Source organism: Sipha flava, unplaced genomic scaffold, assembly GCF_003268045.1.
Source record: "Sipha flava isolate LNK unplaced genomic scaffold, YSA_version1 38_pilon_pilon, whole genome shotgun sequence".
Classification (NCBI taxonomy): Eukaryota; Metazoa; Arthropoda; class Insecta; order Hemiptera; family Aphididae; genus Sipha; species Sipha flava.
The window spans coordinates 244,639-262,795 of NW_020273099.1; the positions used below are offsets into that span (position 1 = coordinate 244,639).

The 18,157-nt window shown below is 30.6% G+C and overlaps 1 protein-coding gene across 1 annotated transcript; it reads left to right on the top strand.

Moving 5' to 3' along the window:
* Nucleotides 1–399: 399 nt before the first annotated feature.
* On the top strand, nucleotides 400–1,982 carry LOC112688447. The gene is made up of 4 exons (XM_025561624.1): nucleotides 400–463; nucleotides 560–1,101; nucleotides 1,780–1,863; nucleotides 1,938–1,982. The coding sequence occupies exons 2-4, from the start codon at nucleotides 682–684 to the stop codon at nucleotides 1,968–1,970; spliced, it is 537 nt and encodes a 178-aa protein (XP_025417409.1). The 5' UTR covers nucleotides 400–463; nucleotides 560–681; the 3' UTR covers nucleotides 1,971–1,982.
* Nucleotides 1,983–18,157: the final 16,175 nt, after the last annotated feature.

An 18,157-nucleotide genomic window follows, 5' to 3' on the forward strand; every position in this document is an offset into this window, starting at 1 on the left:
AATTTCAAATTATGTATTTTTTTATCACATTGTCCATTAACAATATTCATCATGCAACTGGTTTTAAACGTTACCAGACAAATATATCGCAACTAAATTATCACCAAACGAATTCGAGATCATTCGACATTGTTCATGATTTGAGTAGAATATCAAAACGTTAAAAAGAAAAAAAATAGGATCCACAACGAGGTAAACGAAGCTACACTATAATATCGTAAAATGAATCCTAACGATTTTGCTCTTCTGCCGCGCGAAGCTATTACATCTGACATGAGATTGAATGCCCCACCGTAAGTAAGACGCGTATTATTTTTTTTTAGTTCCGATCGTCGTTGCGCTACCGAACGTCATTGCGGTTCTGATGTGACTTCGGATACGGAAGAACCATGGCACTTACCGGTGTTTTGTATCATCTGCGGGTGGCCAAAGATTTGGACCACGATGACAGAGGACGACTATGGTGAGATTACGGTTAAATTTTTGGATTCGCGTGAGGTGCCGAAGATGGTCGATCTGCTTATGTTTTCACACGTGCCTCACGCTTTTCTCGATTTAGCTCGCCGTGGTTTTGTGTATCAAAAATGCCTTTCCGGAGCACTACGATGGGGATCCTGTGTTGATCCTCTTCACTGCCCTCCGGCTACTGTCCACTGCCCTCCGACACTGGCATGCTGACGGATGAAATGTCCGCTACCGTCACCGTCACTACCGGAGATTCAGTCAACCGCATTCAAGTGGCCACACGTGACGTCGTATTTTGAGGTATCGTACGTGGACGGATGCACCAAGGCGAGCCCGGCCACTAGCGATGTCGCGTCCGGCGACGAGACCGTTTACGTGGACGGATCCGCTCAGGCCGACGTGGTTATGTGCCACGTCGCGTCAGCCGTCGACGTCGGGTACGTAAACGGTATCGCACGTACGTATAACATAGTGGTACAAAAAAGGACAATGAGGATGGCCGATGAAATGGCGCAAATGGTCGACGTAGATAAAGCCGTGAGAGTGCCTGCAGCCCAGCCACCGACGGCCCCTGGTACCTATGGCCCTCTTGTACCTCTTGGCACGGAACTTAGCCCGTCAAAATCTGAAATTCAGGTGAGAATGATTATAGTACCGATTATACTACATATAATATATATATAGTATTATATTATATTATTTTATATTGTTATTATTATAGACGATTATGGATTATTTATAATGATTGTAGTACCGACCGATTTAGAGCAGATATCTAGTAGTTAGTTAATTCCCACGATAAATTTGCAACGCGATAAGAGAAAAAAAAAATTATTGAGTATCTAGAAAAACTTATAAAATGACGGTAAAAAATTATGTGGAGGAGGTTATCTTATCGATATATACGGGCATTTTTCGTTGATTAGTGGCTCATAATATCAATGAACGACTATATGTGTTCCATATTTCCGGGATGTCTTGTTTGATATTATAAGTGTCGAATTCTATTATTCCCTTTCGTCGATTATATTGTATATGATCGATTGCAGTTTCCTTTTTACGACCGACCCGAGTGAAGAAACCACCACCACCACCACTACCATCACCAACCCTGTTTAATGAGTCATCTTATTGAGTATTTATAAGAATAATGGTTGAAGTATAATGTAAAGTAGCGAACATATAAAAAAAAAAAAAATTAAAACATTTAAAATCGTACTACCAACGCACGTGTAAAAGATCGATCGAAAGCATATGCACGATCGTTCACTCACGTCCATAGATATTAAACCGATTGAAATGTTATTCTCTCAGGAGTCGACGTTAAACCGATCCCATAAATATTGGAAACTGCGGTTATCACTATTTTCAAAGTTTGACGAGGGAATTATGCTCGACGTGGGTAAATTATAACATAAAATAGGTACGCGAATATATTTTCTAACGATGTGAATTTTTTTCCAATTACGCAGCCAGTATGTACTCCGTTTGCCCAGAGGTACTGACACAACATATTTTCAAAAGTTGTACTTTGTTCGGCATGGTCTTAGACCCGTTTTGTGGTGCCGGGGGGAACGTAATACAGCTGGCGTTGACTTGTGATCACGGTAAACTTGTTTATACTACAATCGATAAGTATTATAATTCAATGCAAAAATACAATACGCTCGTATTTTTTTTTTTTTTTATTAGTTATTGCCATCACTTGGATCCAAAGAAAATTGCTTTGGCCAAGAAAAACGCGGAGGTTTACGGAATGGCCCACCGAATAGATTTTAGGGTGGGAAATTCTTGGTGGCTGCTAACCTCAGGATGGACGCCGTTGTCATCTCGCCGCCATGGGCAGTCCTAGGTACGAAAGGCAAGCAAATTTTGACGCCAGAGACCTTTGTGGACGTGAAACTGGTGACATAGCCACTATTATTCGGATGGCACGTACAGTTGTGCCCAGGGTGGTTCTGCACGTACCGAAAAATATAGATAAAGCCCAATTACGCGTTACGCAATATCGTAACATATTAATAATAATATAATAACGTGTTACGTGTACAATACTTAATATCGATCCCCGGAATAGCGAAAATGTCATATTTTGGTTAAAAAAATTACTAGTTTTACGAGATTTTTAAATACCTACTGTAAATGATAAGTGATAATATAGAAACTTGTTGCTTTACATTAAAATAAATAAATAAATTAAATTTAATAATACATTTTATTTTCGTTCCACTTTTCCGTGCACCGCAGTGTTTGCAGATGGCAATGGACGAGGGATTCGGTTGAATACAGTACGAAAGCGTATGAAATTAATAATGTAATATAATATAATACGAAAAAAGCTTACTGAATTTCTAGGACCAGATTTATTGCTAGAGGAGATTATAATGCTAAGCACACTTTCTAGGAATCGAGATTGATCACCACTAAGTGGTTCAAATCTACTAATAAAATGAACGCACAATTTTTCTCAACTAGAAAACCTACTTACTGGCTTACTAACCGAAAAAAATTACCTGATCTTATTGATTTCTATGTAATGAAAGAAGTTTCATAAAATTATACAGAAGTAGGAGGTCTAATAGAACTAACGTTAGATCACATACCCGCGCTTCTTTCATTAAGCTTCAATGTAATAGTAAAACAAAAAAAAAAAAAAATTCCGCAACAAATAAAAGATCAAATTGGGATTTATTCAGAAGTATTCTCGAAAAAACGATAGCTCTTTCCAATGGAATAAAAACAATTTACGACATTGGAACTACGATAGAAAAATTAAACAACGATATTATTAATGCGGTGGAAATAGAATTCCGATGGTTGGAAATGGTAGTCGCCAGATTACCTATTCACTAGAAATAAGAAATCAAGTTCAAAAAAAATGTCGAGCAAGAAGAGCATGGTATAGTATTCGTTACTCAACGGATAAAATCGAATTTAACCGTGTATGCATAATGCTTCATGATAAAATCAAAGAAATGAAAAATGAAACGTTAAAATCATACTTAAGTGATCTCTCTGCAACAGATAAAACCGGTTATTCGTAATGGAATGTCACAAGACACATAAAGAGACCTCATGCTCAGATATCATCCATCCGTAAGGAAGATGGTACCTGGGTTCACAGCCAGGGCCGGCATAGGGAGGAGCAAAACGGTGCATTTGTCCAGGACCTCGCGCAAAACGTGAAACGCGTGGATCACCTAGCGAGTACGATTTCTTGAGAAATCCGATGGCATATAAAACATATTAATAAAACAATGTTGTAATATATTTAATATGTCATGAATGCACCAACCTTGGATACCTATAAAGTTTATCTTATCACATTTCTTAAATGTAATTAGTCATTACCCGTTATGTCGTGCAGTTGTCACCAAGTCTGATAATATATTATCGTATTTCATTACGACCTACAGGTGACTATGGTCATTGGTAAAATAAGTTTTGCTCATGGCTTTGCAAAATGTAGCCTCGGCCCTGCTCGCAGCCAGAGTTGGGCAAAAACAAATCAAAATAAAGAATAAAAAATAGAAGCATGAATAACTAACTTATCTATGAATATGTATGGTGTACTGAATAAAGAATAAAATTATTCTGAATAGTTTTATTCGTGAATAAAACAATTATTCAGAATAAATTTATTCGTTAAAATCATGAATGATATTAATTAAATAATGATATTAAATATAAAAGTATATTTAATTTATTTTTGTCAATTATTATATGTATTAATATGTATTACCTTCATATATATTATTTAAGTCTAAATAATAAGTCTATTATTATTATACATCGTTATTTAGGATTTAAATTTATTATTTATATGTTTATAGGGAATAACGAATAACTGAATAATGAATAAAAATAAAAATAAAAATCAATAATAAAATTAAGAATAAATCAAAAAAGAATTATTTTTTATTCAAATAATCAATCGAACAATATTTTATTCGACTAATGTCCAACTCTGTTCGCAGGGAACAAGAAAAAGCCGAAGTGTAACTAGACACCTCGAACGTGTATTCTTACCAACCATACATTGTGAGCTTGATAATATGCAATGCCAACAGCTCAATGTATCATGTGATAAAATTAATCATTTTACCGAGACTGGTGGATCCCTTATTATTAGTTAATATCGTGATAATTATTATGCTCTTACCTAAATATTCTTCGAAATATTTATTTTTATATTTTTCTGAATTCTATAAACTTGTTATCGAATATGGTATTTTACAAGAACATTTTGATGGCTTTGAATATCAAAATTAACTTAATTGGGATAAATAAAAAAATAATATGTTAATTCCAAGCTAATCTATAAGGAAATGAGTTAAGTTAATTTATCAGTAATGAAATAAGTTAAGTTAAAAAGTTAAATTAACTTACCTTATAACTTAAATTTGAACTTATTAACTCGTTAATGCTCAGGCTTGCTAATATCTATACGTTTTTGTTAGGTTTAGTTTAAGATTAACTTTATTTAAAAGTGTAATCGTTTTAATTAATATTAAAGTGTAGAAGACCTCGTAAATAGTATTCACGAATAAAGGTTTTTTTTTTTAATGAGTTAAATAAAAATATGGCATAATATTATACTTATACATATTAACAATGTAAGTTGTAATATAGTCTTAATTTAAATTATTAAGTAACAAAATAAAGTTAATATAGTTAGTATTGTTATGAAATTAAGAATAAAAATCTTGATTTTTTTTCTCAAGTTAAATAATTTTAGTTAATTCGGTTAGAATGAAACAATAAATAATAATTATTGTAAAAAATAGATTCTTTTAATTTTATTTAGAATCAAATTTGGTCAGAATCAAATTTTCGATTGCCCGGAGAAAGTGTTTCCATTATAAATAATAAATTATAAATAATTCTTGATGAATCATCTTGTAGACCGTGAATCCGCAGAGAAAAGCAAACAGTTTCGAGAAACTTTGAAATTTTATTTTTTTATTACTTAAAAAGTTAAGAATCATCTTTACATTTTGCACAGTAGGCAACACCGTTCTTGTGATTAAAGAATAATGCCCGATGGAATTGAATGGCATTTTATCATGTTAAATTCTAGGTAAATTAAATTAATTTTTGTTCGACATTATAACATCATATTATAGTATAATATTATAATGTCTTTTAATAATTCGAGATTATCTAAATCAAGTGCTTTACAGCACACAAGATTTAAACATAAAAATAAGTTACTTACGCTTAAAACTAATTTTTACCAGTTTGTATCTTTATATCATGATGCGTATATTATGATTGTGTTAGAAACGTTTCGATACATTACCTAATATACGGTTAAAGTTATTGAATTTGTATTAAAATGAATAGATAGAATAAAATAAGAAAATATTATAATTTATAATGTTTTGCAAGTTTTAATCATGAAAACATTTTAACTATGAATAAGAAATAATTTTTTACCTCTGTAAGATTTAATAATTTTTTTTAAAAAAAACTGAAAACTATAACTATTAACTTAAAACTAAAATATTTTGATATTTTAAAACGATATAATTATTAATATATTTATTTATATGTATACAGACTTTGTTTTCTAAGATAAATTAAACATTGGAATGATTTAATTTATATATATATATCTTATACTATTATACTTATATACTTATACTATCTAAACTAGGTATATAGATGTATGAGCATTTGAATGTTTGTAGTTTTATTAAATTTAAATATTTTGTTCGAAAAAAAAAGCATTAATAAAATGTAAGTTAATGAGTTTTTACCGTAAGAAAAAAATAACAGTTTTCAACTTGAACGCGCCCCAATCCTGTCAGAGGTAACTATGAACTCGAACAGTTATCCCTCGGGAGTACTCTCTAATAGTACAGTTACGACCTCTTACGATCCAGGCAGTCGAATCCCACGAGAGAGACTAGTAATTACTTGAGTTTAACAAATAAATCGACATGCCTATTCTAAAACTGTTGTTTTAGAGTTCTGATTTTACAGAAAGAAAAAAATCAGAACCAAATTCTTAAATAAATCAATTACAAATATAATATTGAAAACTTCGATAGTAACAATAATATGTTTTGCTGTGATGAGGAAATATATAACCAAAATTAAACATTTACATTTATGCATACTTCGACGGATGTAATACCTATAATTAATAGGTTTAATATGTAATTTGATAAAATAATTGTATACTGTCAGTTGATCACCAACGTTAATATTCAAATTATATTAAGAACTATTAAGATTATTATAGACGGGATACTTTTGTAGCTTATTCTTAAATATGCCAAGTTGTGAGTGAGAAAGAAACAGTTATTAGACCACCTAGTCTTAATTGGGTTAATATCTGAAGTTTAATTTCATCAAGGGAGTCGTCTAATCGTGAAATGTGATTATGTAAATTGTAGGTTTATAAATATGGGGTTTAATAATATAATGATTCGTTCAAATTTAATAACAATAAAAATATAAGTACGGTGTTATTTCTCCGTAATATCATGAGTGCAATGACAATTAAATTATATGACAGCAGCATCCCATTGAAATGTATACCCATTAAATTATATTTATAAGATATGTAACACTTTATTATTATTTATTATAATACGCGTCGTGAGCCGTAACGTCCGAAGTATAAAGATTGATGGAAATTATTCTTAAAAGTTCTAGATGGATTTGGCATTTGCGAAAATTATACAGAAAAATGTACTGTTAGTAGTATTTTCTGTTGTCTGTGTTGTTAGACTCGAGTAATTTATTGATCAAAATCCAATTGTACTCTCTTACCACTAAAAATTGTTTTCACGTTCTATATTTCTGAAGACCAATGGTTAAACCAATTTCGCGGAAACTTGAAATAAAAGGAAAACCTGATGTGGAAAAAATAATCCGTTCCTTGCTACCTTTTTCCATCTCCCTGTTTCAATGTGCAGTAATCTCTCACAGAGAGATATATTATATGGAACACAACGATCGGTTTAATTCTCCAATGTCTTACAGCTACAATAATTTTGAATTGTCAAGTTATACTTAGCTTACCTAATTCAATGGTGAATCTCATTATGCGAATACGTTGGTTTTATTTCATCAAAATAACTTTCGAAAACTTAACGAGTCACTAAAACGTATAATATAAGCGCAACAGTAATTACATTTAAGTTACAGATTTTTAAATTTATCTCAGATATAGGGTACGTTTATTTTATAATTTTTCGAACGAAATGAAAAGCTAATTAGATTTATGGCAGATACTTGCTATTACAAAAAGAATCTTTTAAAAATGATAAAAACAGTTGATTTCCAGCGAGTTAAAAATTGTGATTTTGTTATGAGTTCATATGCTACACGATATTGTATTTTGTCTTTTTCGTTCGTCCTCTGGGGCATGATAAATAAATACCTAATAAATATATGATGCGTGTGATAAAACATAGAACATTTATTTATTTTTATTTTACATATACGTTTTTATTTTTGGACGTTTTAAACATATAAATTTGCTTTGCAGTAGTTATATTTCTTAATCTGAAGACATTATATAAATAATGTAGATTTATAAAAATGAAAATATCAAAAATTACATTCTATAATAACCGTACAATTTTGTGTTCATTTAATCGTAAAATATAATGGATACATGTTTAAAGTATATTATGCGCAGCGGTGGTATAGAAAATAGGGAAGAAAAGAAATGCATATGAAAAATTTAATACGTTTGTTCAAATAGTTGTTTATTATTATTATAAACGAAGCATGTCGCACATAGAGAAAATATGGAAATAATAGACAATAAATTTAAAAATTTAGGTACGGCATAATTTCAATACCGCAACTAGGTTTTGTGAAGCTCTAGTACAGACAATAATTTGTAGGTCCTTTGACAATTTTTTCACCACAATTTAATTTAGTAAGCAAAATAATTTAAACAATTTAAACGAGACAAAATTAAATTTTTAATATTAGCAGTCTGTTTTTAGTAAATATAAAATATTTTAATTTTTAATTTAACCACAATTTACTTGAAAATAATATTCATCAATACCAAAAATAATCAGTACCAACAAATATAAAAAAACGTACTAAAATATTTTATTTATAAAATATTAAATTAACATACTCGTAGACAATTTAAGCCGGTAAAAACATTAGGCTGTATGAAAGTAATTAACATTTTTTTATTAATTATTGATTAGATTAGATTAGATAATTATAAAATGTTTCGGTTACATCTTTAATACTAAATTAATTAAAAAAATAATTTTTTCGACCTTTTTTATTGGCATAATCGTCAATCACTTTATTTATATTCAAATATTGAATTTTGTTGTGTTCAATTTTTTTTTTTTTTAGAAGTTTTTTTACGATGTGAAAAATACAAAACAAATGTATTATTAACTAAATAATAATATTAACAATATTTAGAATACTTATACTTGTGGTTTTAATTTTTAATGGAATTTTTAAAATAATTATTTTATAATTATGAGTTTTGAAAAATAACGCTCCTGTAGCTGATGCAACTACGACGGGTAATAATGTAAACATTACACAAGAAGTTAAAACATCTTTGTACAGAGGTCACTATCATTACTAACAGTTTCTTAAATATTAAGTAAACATCTTGTGTTTTCGGGGTTCCATTTAAGCATAAATGAGGCACTCTATGAAGTGGCACCCTATGAATGCTCTATGCACTACTGGTCTCCCCGTTAATTGTGGCATTGCATAATACTAATGCAACAAAGAAATTGTTAAAATGAATAAAATGTCTGTAGTGACGGGATATTCGTCTAAAAAATAAAATTTGTAATTTTTGATTGAATACGATTGCCGCACGCAAAGTAAGTCAATGAATATTTTGTAAAATAACTAATTTACATTTTACCATCGTAACATATTTACGTGCAATATTATTATAGGTTATTTTTAATATTATTATTATAATAATAAACGTTAGCATTTCCCGAATTCGATAAAACAAAATATTTGCGCGTGCGGCGATGAATGGGTCAACGAATTGTGTCTGCAGCTCGCGGACAATACGTACAAATATGATATTGCGCGCAGTGTTATGACTTATCTAGATAGATTTTTTGTCATCTTTTATCTTATCTAGATAAATAACGCTGTTATCTAATTACTTATCTAAGATAAAAATTTTAGTTATCTAGATAATTGTCTGTATTCTTGCCAAGATTAGAGTTATTGTTATTCTTATACGGAGTCGAATTCAAAAAATCAAAGATCCGCAACGAGTTTTCCAGCCCCTCCGATACCGATGTCCATGTTATTGCGTTTACGGTCTCGTATCTGGTACACGATTCCCGTCGAAAACCATCGCGGAGGTCACATCCGAGAACGCTGCGACCAATTTTTTTTTTTTTTTTATCGTCACGAGTTTTCGTAACTGTACCATCCTCGTTTATTTCACGTGCAATAGATTACATTCTTTATACCGCGATGGTGCGCGTCTTCGAATAAAACTTACGTTTTATCTCCGATAAATGTGTTTAGTTCGTGAACAAACTTTACACGTTGATGTCGCTCACGGAACTGTTTCGACGAAGACATAGTTGGTGGTTTCCAATCATTTTTTATGAATGGACGTGGAGAAAATTTTTACGTTATCGCTGGCAATACACTCGTATTGCATTTTACAACATGCGCAGTTATAGCAAAACGCGGAAGCGTCCTGCACATAAGCGTAACTCGGTACACGAGTGCAAGCCCGGATTAAGAAATTTTGAGACCCCTGCACGAAAAATAAAAATAATAATGCATAAGTTAAATAATGAATGATGTATCATTTTATTTTATAAATTATAATTTATAACAAGTATTTTTTCCTCGCTTTTGTTTGACAAAATTCTTTAATAACTGTTTCGTTATTAATTGTTTGAAGAATGCCATTTTCAGATGCCAATATCATTAGTGCAGTCAAATTTTCATGGTTTAAGAGGACGTTACTTTTATTAATTTATATGAAGTTTATAGTCAATTAAAAAGCAAATAATTATGTATACAATAGTTGTCAGTGTCAACAACAAAATAATTTAATTATTCTGATTTTAATCATTCGTACAACAATATATTACATTTCATAACATTATTTGATTAATTTATAATAATTTATAACAAATCAAAATGAAAAGAATGTTTAGAAATACATTCATTATTGCAAAAAACTTTACTTCATCTGCTATCCTCAAGACAAATAACTGTAAAGTACACGAAAAATGAACAATCAAACAAGAATTAAATCTGAAGAAGAAATAAAAGGAATGATTAGCCTCAAAATAAAAGAATACGAAAAATTAATATCAATTCAGTCACCCGAAAGGCTAAAAATATGCCACGAAGTAAATATGTTAGACTCTAAGTTGAGAAAATCTTTTGGATTTAGCGAGGATGAAGATTTAACTATTTTTCCAACGTTTAAATTTAATGAACTGAAAATAAACAATCAGCTTGATTGAAAATGCATTCATAATAAAACAAAAACTTTACTTCATCTGGTATTAACAAGATGAACAGCTGTAAAGTTATTACATCAGAAATGGATAACCAAACAAAATTTAAGTCTGAAGGGGAAATACAAGAAATGTTTAGCGTCAAAATAGAAGAATATGAAGAATTAATATCAATTCAGTAACCTGAAAGGGTACAAATATGCTATGAAATAAATATGTTAGAGTCTAAATTGAGAAAATCTTTTGGATTTAGCGAAGATGAAGATTTTCTCAATTTAGATTCTAACATATTTACTTCATTGCATATTTTTACAGTTATTCGTCTTGTCGATACCAGATGAAGTAAAGTTTTAGATAAAAAAAATAAAAAATTAAAAAAAAAATTAGTCACTTTATCATTAATATTATAACAAATACAAACATAACGCTTAACAATGAATAATTACAATGAGTAAACGAATTCTGTTACTTGATAACTGGTGACTAAAAATTTACGAAAGAAATAAGAAGACGAATTAAACTAGCAAAACAAGCATTCGAGAAAAAACGGACACTTCTTACTAATAAACATCTAAGTTTAAGTTCAAAAAAGAAATTCGTAAAAACATACATTTGGAGTATATTATTATATGTTTGTGAATCATGGATGATAGGAAAATATGAAAAAGATAGATTGGAGGCTATGGAGATGTCGATGTGGAGGAAAACAGGCTAGAACAAGCTGGATAGAACATAAGACAAATGAAGCAGTGCTGAACGAGATCAATGAAGAAAGAACAGTGATGAACACAAAATAAAGAGAACAATAAAACTAATTGGACATCTACTAAAACACAATGCGTTCATCACTATCATTATAGAAGGAAAAATAGAGGAAAAAAGATCCAGAGGAAGACCACGTAAGTCCTTTTTCGAAGAAATCTTCCTTCGAATGGGTTGTACTTTTTACCAAAGTCTCAAGAAGATGGCATATAACAGACATAATTGACTACAACAACAAAGTTTGGCCTTTAGAAGCTGATGATGATCTGTATTTGTTCTTGACTCTATTAAGTTTTTGGCTGAACAGTTTAAACTTGTTATGGTTAAATACATTTTAAGTGCAATATATAAAATGGGAAAGACATCAATTATTTCATTAATACACAACAATGTTTAACTTTGTGTTCCTACATTTAAAAATAAATGAACACAAATAATGCGTGTACTACATTTATATCTGAAATTATTTAATACCTAAGTAATATCATTTTTAACTTAAAACTTATAACCAAGTTGAAAAATACTTATTTTTTTTTTTTTAAATCGAAAGTAAAGTAATATTATGACACTGCAAATTATATAGTAAATTATAGTAATATTAAAGTAAGTTAATGTAAGACGTCTTCAAAATAATTCTCAAAACTTATATAAAATTTAAAAATCTGTGTTTATGTTGTTACGTGCCACCGACTCGATTTCAAATTGAGCAGTCGAAGATGTGTTTAATTTTAATTAATAAGACATGAGACTTTAACTTTTAATACGTTTATTTTAAAATTCAAAGTGTTTATCAAAATTCTGATACTAAGTGACGTGAATTTGCTTGCAATTCCGTGACTAGAACTCATCCGATTTGTGGTCGTTTTCATTATCTTTTTATATTGCTCCATTGACGTCATAGGACTTGTTGTTTTGGCAGTATCCAGTGATAGGCCTTGTACATTTAGCCTAGTTCATTATTCTAGGAATATGGATTTACAGATCAACTATCACATAATATAATAAAATAATAAAATAATATAACGATGACTATGATGTCTACGCAATACGTATAAGATTGTGTTATAATATCACACATGATTTCTATTAATGTATGATAGCCCCCTATAAGTAATATTTTTTCTTTTTGACACGAAACATGAAATTTATATTTTCGTAGTATTATTGTATATTTGTATAATACATTACATTTTTTTTATGAATATTCATACAAATATATTAAATTAAAAATATTTACTTGATTTTAAAACGTAATTTCTCATTAATCCTCTGTACTAATTCACTTAAATTGTTCTGCTTCTTTTTAATTTTGAAAAAACACTTTCAAAATATTTTTATATTTTTGAAATATGAAGAAAAAATGAAACATCCAAAAATGAAAATCAAAACGAATAAACGATAACAGAAGACAACAAATTTGGTATTTACGTATTGTGTACTCGTGTAGTGGTATATAAAAATTGCTCTTGCCCGTTCGATTAATGGGTGACGATAAGCGATTACTGATGTATGTATCAATATGCGGTAGATAGGTATTATACATTTTACACATTTTACATTTTAGTAGTATGAGCATATTATAATTAGAGCCCGAATTTATATGCATTTGCATGTTTAAAGTAAGTGTACATGTTACGCCGAATTTATGAAATTGGCAGAAAAATTGTTGATTCCATGAAAGTAGTAACATTGTTGCCGAATACGTGTAATTGGCAATTTGGCTACCAAATTCACGAAATCGGAAAATTTTGATTACTGATTTTGTGAATTAGGCAGCATTTTTCTGCCGATTGCACGAATTTGGTAACATATTATTTTGATATAATTACAAATAGTGGCTTATGGAAGTAATTGAAAATGTCCTCCCTCTTTTAAAAGTTGGTGACAAGTGCTGGTATCAATCCCGTCTGTAGATCGAGGGCAAGGTGATGCAGCCAACCTTCTTGCAATTATCATAGAAAAAAGATGGCAAATTTCGTATTGAGACTAAAGAAGGGATTTTAAGCACATGGCTGGAGCGGAACAGTTTGGCAGCTACAAAGTACTGTTCTTTGACGACTGCAGACGTTCAACAAAATTAATATTCATTACGGGAACTTGTTAGATTGGGTTCAGTTGAGATCAGACAAGGCTATTGATTGGCTATATATTGACGTACTTGTCGTACGAATTGCACATAAAAAAAAAAAAGTCATACTTGCCAAAATATTTAAATATAATACAATTTTTTTTTATTTACTTTTTTTACACATTAAAATGTATTTATTATTTTATTATATTTCCGGTGTTTTACACATTTATTTAAATTAAATTATGCTTTATAATTTTTTAAGAAGGGCCTTGCCGATTTCATGCAATCGGCAGTATTATGTACTTTGAGTTGCCAATTTCATATATTCAGCGTCAACGTTGCTGATTTCATGAAATCGGCAATTTCATAAATTCGGCGTAACATATACACGTCTATGGAGGTTTAAAATGTCCACGATTCTTATCACACCGAATTTAAACACCACATTTTATATTGCATATTTAGCATATTTCGAGGGTTATTGCATATTTGTTCATAAATGCATATAACATGCATATTTAATGAGTTTTTAATAAATTGACAATTTTAATTTACAGTAAATTTTGTAATTACTTCGAATAGAGCACGAATATACATGATGGGTATTAAGTTTCAAAAATATTATTTTAAAAGATTTGTATTTTTTTAAGTTTTCTATTAGTTTTCTGAGAGGTAACTTCAAATGATCTAAAACTATTTATTTTTATTTGTATCTTCGTTTTTAAGTTTCCTAAAAGTTTTAGATTGATTTAAATAATTTTAAATATTAAGCAGTGGATATTATAATTTTTTTTATTTTTGATAAAATATTTAGAATTTTATTTGGTATAAAAGTGTGGGATTTTTAAAAAAAAAGACACCTTTCATAAAGTGTAACATAATGCATATAATTGCATATTTAGCCACTTTTTCTTTGCATATTTGACACTTTTTAAATACATATAAATCCGGACTCTAATTATAATGAATAAGAGGTTTATTTAACATAGTTGACAATTATTACTGTCGTTAGCAATGATCATTTATTATCGATTTATTTTTAAATGATTTATGTTATGTTATGGTTTAAAATGAAAAAAGTAATAGAAAAATCTGAAGCTCCTAAATAAATTTCAACTATCGAAGCCCGGGGGGGCTGAGGCCCCCCTGGCCCCTCTCTTAATCTGGGCTTGCACAAGTGAACGCGAAGTATTGTATGAAACTTAATAAATTATATGGCTTTGCGGTGCACGTGGGAGACGTTTTCTGTCTCGGTAATGCAGTTATAGACGTCCCTGTTACCAGAAAAGGATTAGTTAAGAAAAAAAGAAAAATGAAAAGCAAAGAAAAAGTAAAACGTGACAAACGGCCGCGACGCAACAATAACCTCTGCAACACGATCGTACCATCATAACCCTGTACGATATAATATAATCGATTTATAAAGTGGATAATTTTTTTTTTAAAAAAGTCCTCGAAGTCCATTTACAAGTTTTTAATTATTTAATCGCGTCGTCTCTCGCAATGAATAATCCTCGTCCATCCGCTCACACCCTTGTAAACGATAGCCGCATCGGAGGGGTAGATGAAAAGTCGACGACGGTATACCAATTAACGTGCTTGGTCGTCGGTGGTGGTATGTCAACTGTATCGGACGCCCGTTCGTCCTGGAAGTTAAAGTCGTACAGTAGTAGCAACAGCGGTGGTGGTTTAGTTGTTGTGCCGCATTGGTTATGAGAGGAGGAGAAGGCAAGGTTTTGAGCTTTTAAAAACTTTAGTCGGCAGGATTGATTAATCCCCGACCGTCGGATGATTGCCCGTTAGAGTTCTCTCTTAAGTTGTTCGACAGTGCGAAAAGTTTTTACGTGTTATTAAAGTCAGCTCACTAAGCCAATATAACGAACTTCTCATCCATAAACTATACGTCTATATAAAATATATACACCCGCATCCCTGCAATTTCTCACTCCTCTTACTTACCCACCCCTTCAGCCCGATTTATCTTTACCCTCCCCTTTCTCATTTACTCTCACTCTTTCTCAGTTATTCCATGTTTACTATGTATATATATAGGGTGTAACACTAAGTTTTGACGCTTTTACGTTAAATTTGTTAGATATTTTTGTTACGCCCTGTATACTACGTGTGCATATGTGTGCGTGTGTATAGCTTATTGTGTACGAGTTTCTAAAATTAAAAACAATCGAGAACAATAAACCTGCCCTCTCTCAACCCTCATTCCAATGCATCACGATCATCTCCACCGCCGATGACCGCCCGAAAGAGTAGCAAAACGTCTTGATATGGCAGCGGCGTGGTGTGTATCAAGTGAAAAATGTTTAATCCCTTGTATATACCTTTTATCCTCTTTTAATGATTATTTATGACTAAACTTTTTCTCACTCAGATTAACGGTCGCTCGTCATATACCGCGCGCCCGCGAGGGAACGTTACGCGCGAGACAACTTCAGGTCGGCCGTTGGTCGGCGAATAAAAACGAAATAAAGAAATTAATTTTTTGCGCTAAAGACAAGACAGATTTTATACATGTATATATATATAAACGGTTACGAAAAGAATTATTATCGTTCACTTTTGGATTAAAGTTTTTAATAAAATATAACGTCTCTCAGCCATCGTGTCTATATATATAAATATATATATAACCTGCTTTGCTTGCACGTTCTGACATGACAGATAAGATTTCACGTGAAAGAATAATAATTGCTGCCGCGGAGAATATGCCACTACCGTCTAAAATGAAGAATGAAGAATCTCTTCTCGCCAATTAGATTAATTATTTTCGGAACTTTTACACCAGTAGTTAAGCGATTAAAATCGTACGCGTCACGTCATGGACATTTCAAAATTTGGAAGAGATTTATTTTACTGTGCACATGGAAAATAACTATATTCCAACAATCAACACTCGTTCTGGTGATATAAAAAAAATGTATAAATATTTAAGACGATTAGAAATTTTAGTTCTTAAATTCTGAGAATTTTTTAGAAATATTTTCAAGTTATTAGATACCGTTTTATTTTTTCGACTTTAAAAGGCGTAACACGATAGCAATCATTACAGAACAAATGGTTATTAGCGATCACGTTATCACCACGTGAGAATATTACGTATCAGTGGCAAAACAAAGGGGAATTGGGAGTTATCACTACACCTCCGATTTACATATTTAACTCAATCTTATCTAATTTTACCCAACCAAAAATTTTCCAAATTTAAATGTTTTTCAAATATATGACCCCTCCCCTGAAATAAATCCTGATTGCGTCATTATTATGTATCGTGTAGGTGCCACCAACTGGACCATTTACCTCGTTTACCGTTCGACAGTTGTGTTTTATACCAGTTTCATATTATTATGCATTTCGTAAATATATTCTAAATACTACACATATCTTTTGCATAGTATAAGTCATTAAGTTATACAAGATATTAAGTTATATTATTAATGCGTAATAGCGCTCTTACCGTTATTATTATCAGCGGATGAGAAAACGTTATTAATAAATAATTTAAACAAACTTCATGTAATATTGAAAAAGTACTTACTTGAGACAAGCAAAAATATGTATGAGCTCTTGACAAGTTCTTTCAGAAAAACCTGTCTATATAAAAAAAAAAAAAATAAATAAATAAAAATATTGTAATATAAATTAAATAATTTTTTAAAACATCAAGTTATTGTATGTAAATTTAGTTGAAAAAAAAATAATAAATAAGTAGACAAAAAGGTGATTCAGACAAGTAACTTTATGAATATTATATAATGTTATGGAATACACTTTTTTTATGTTTTTATACGTTTTTTTTCAAATAATATTAGTTACAAATATTTTACCATTCAGCTTATGACAGATCAGTATTTCAGATGTAACTCGTATTGGTAAACATAAGTTTCCTTCCATTATATCGGTATTCCCAGAAGTATTACGTTTCGGACGAGGTAAAGTTACTATTGTAAAACGTCTTGGTCGAACGACATACATGTTAAGAATTTTGATGGAACATAATATTTTCTTTCCCGACCGTTTGCCTATGATTTAAGGTGAAGTGACCTCAAAAAGCTTTGCAGAATTTGCAGTAGATCCATTTCTAAACTCCCACGAGATTCAAAGTTTTATCAACCTACAGCTATAACACACCGGTTTGTTTAGCATAAATTTGATTTTTCTGCACTAAAGTATCTGATTTTATTATCAGAAATTTAAATCCTATAAAATAGTTGAACTTATGATAGTTATTTTATTTACACGTGCAAAAGTTATTTAGTCCATCAAATTGTTTAAAAGTTTTTATTTTTATTCTAGAAAGTAATATAGTAAACAAACAAAAAATACAATAAATCGCCGAGAGATAAAATTCAAATATCTTGGGGTCATTTCCATAATAGCT

Bases quoted from the DNA above. Each gene is read 5' to 3' on its own strand.
- LOC112688447 (XM_025561624.1), top strand. From the start codon at position 682: ATGAAATGTCCGCTACCGTCACCGTCACTACCGGAGATTCAGTCAACC. The intron at 1,102-1,779 runs GTGAGAATGATT...TTATTCTCTCAG, and splicing joins CGTCAAAATCTGAAATTCAG to GAGTCGACGTTAAACCGATC. The intron at 1,864-1,937 runs GTGGGTAAATTA...CCAATTACGCAG, and splicing joins ACGAGGGAATTATGCTCGAC to CCAGTATGTACTCCGTTTGC.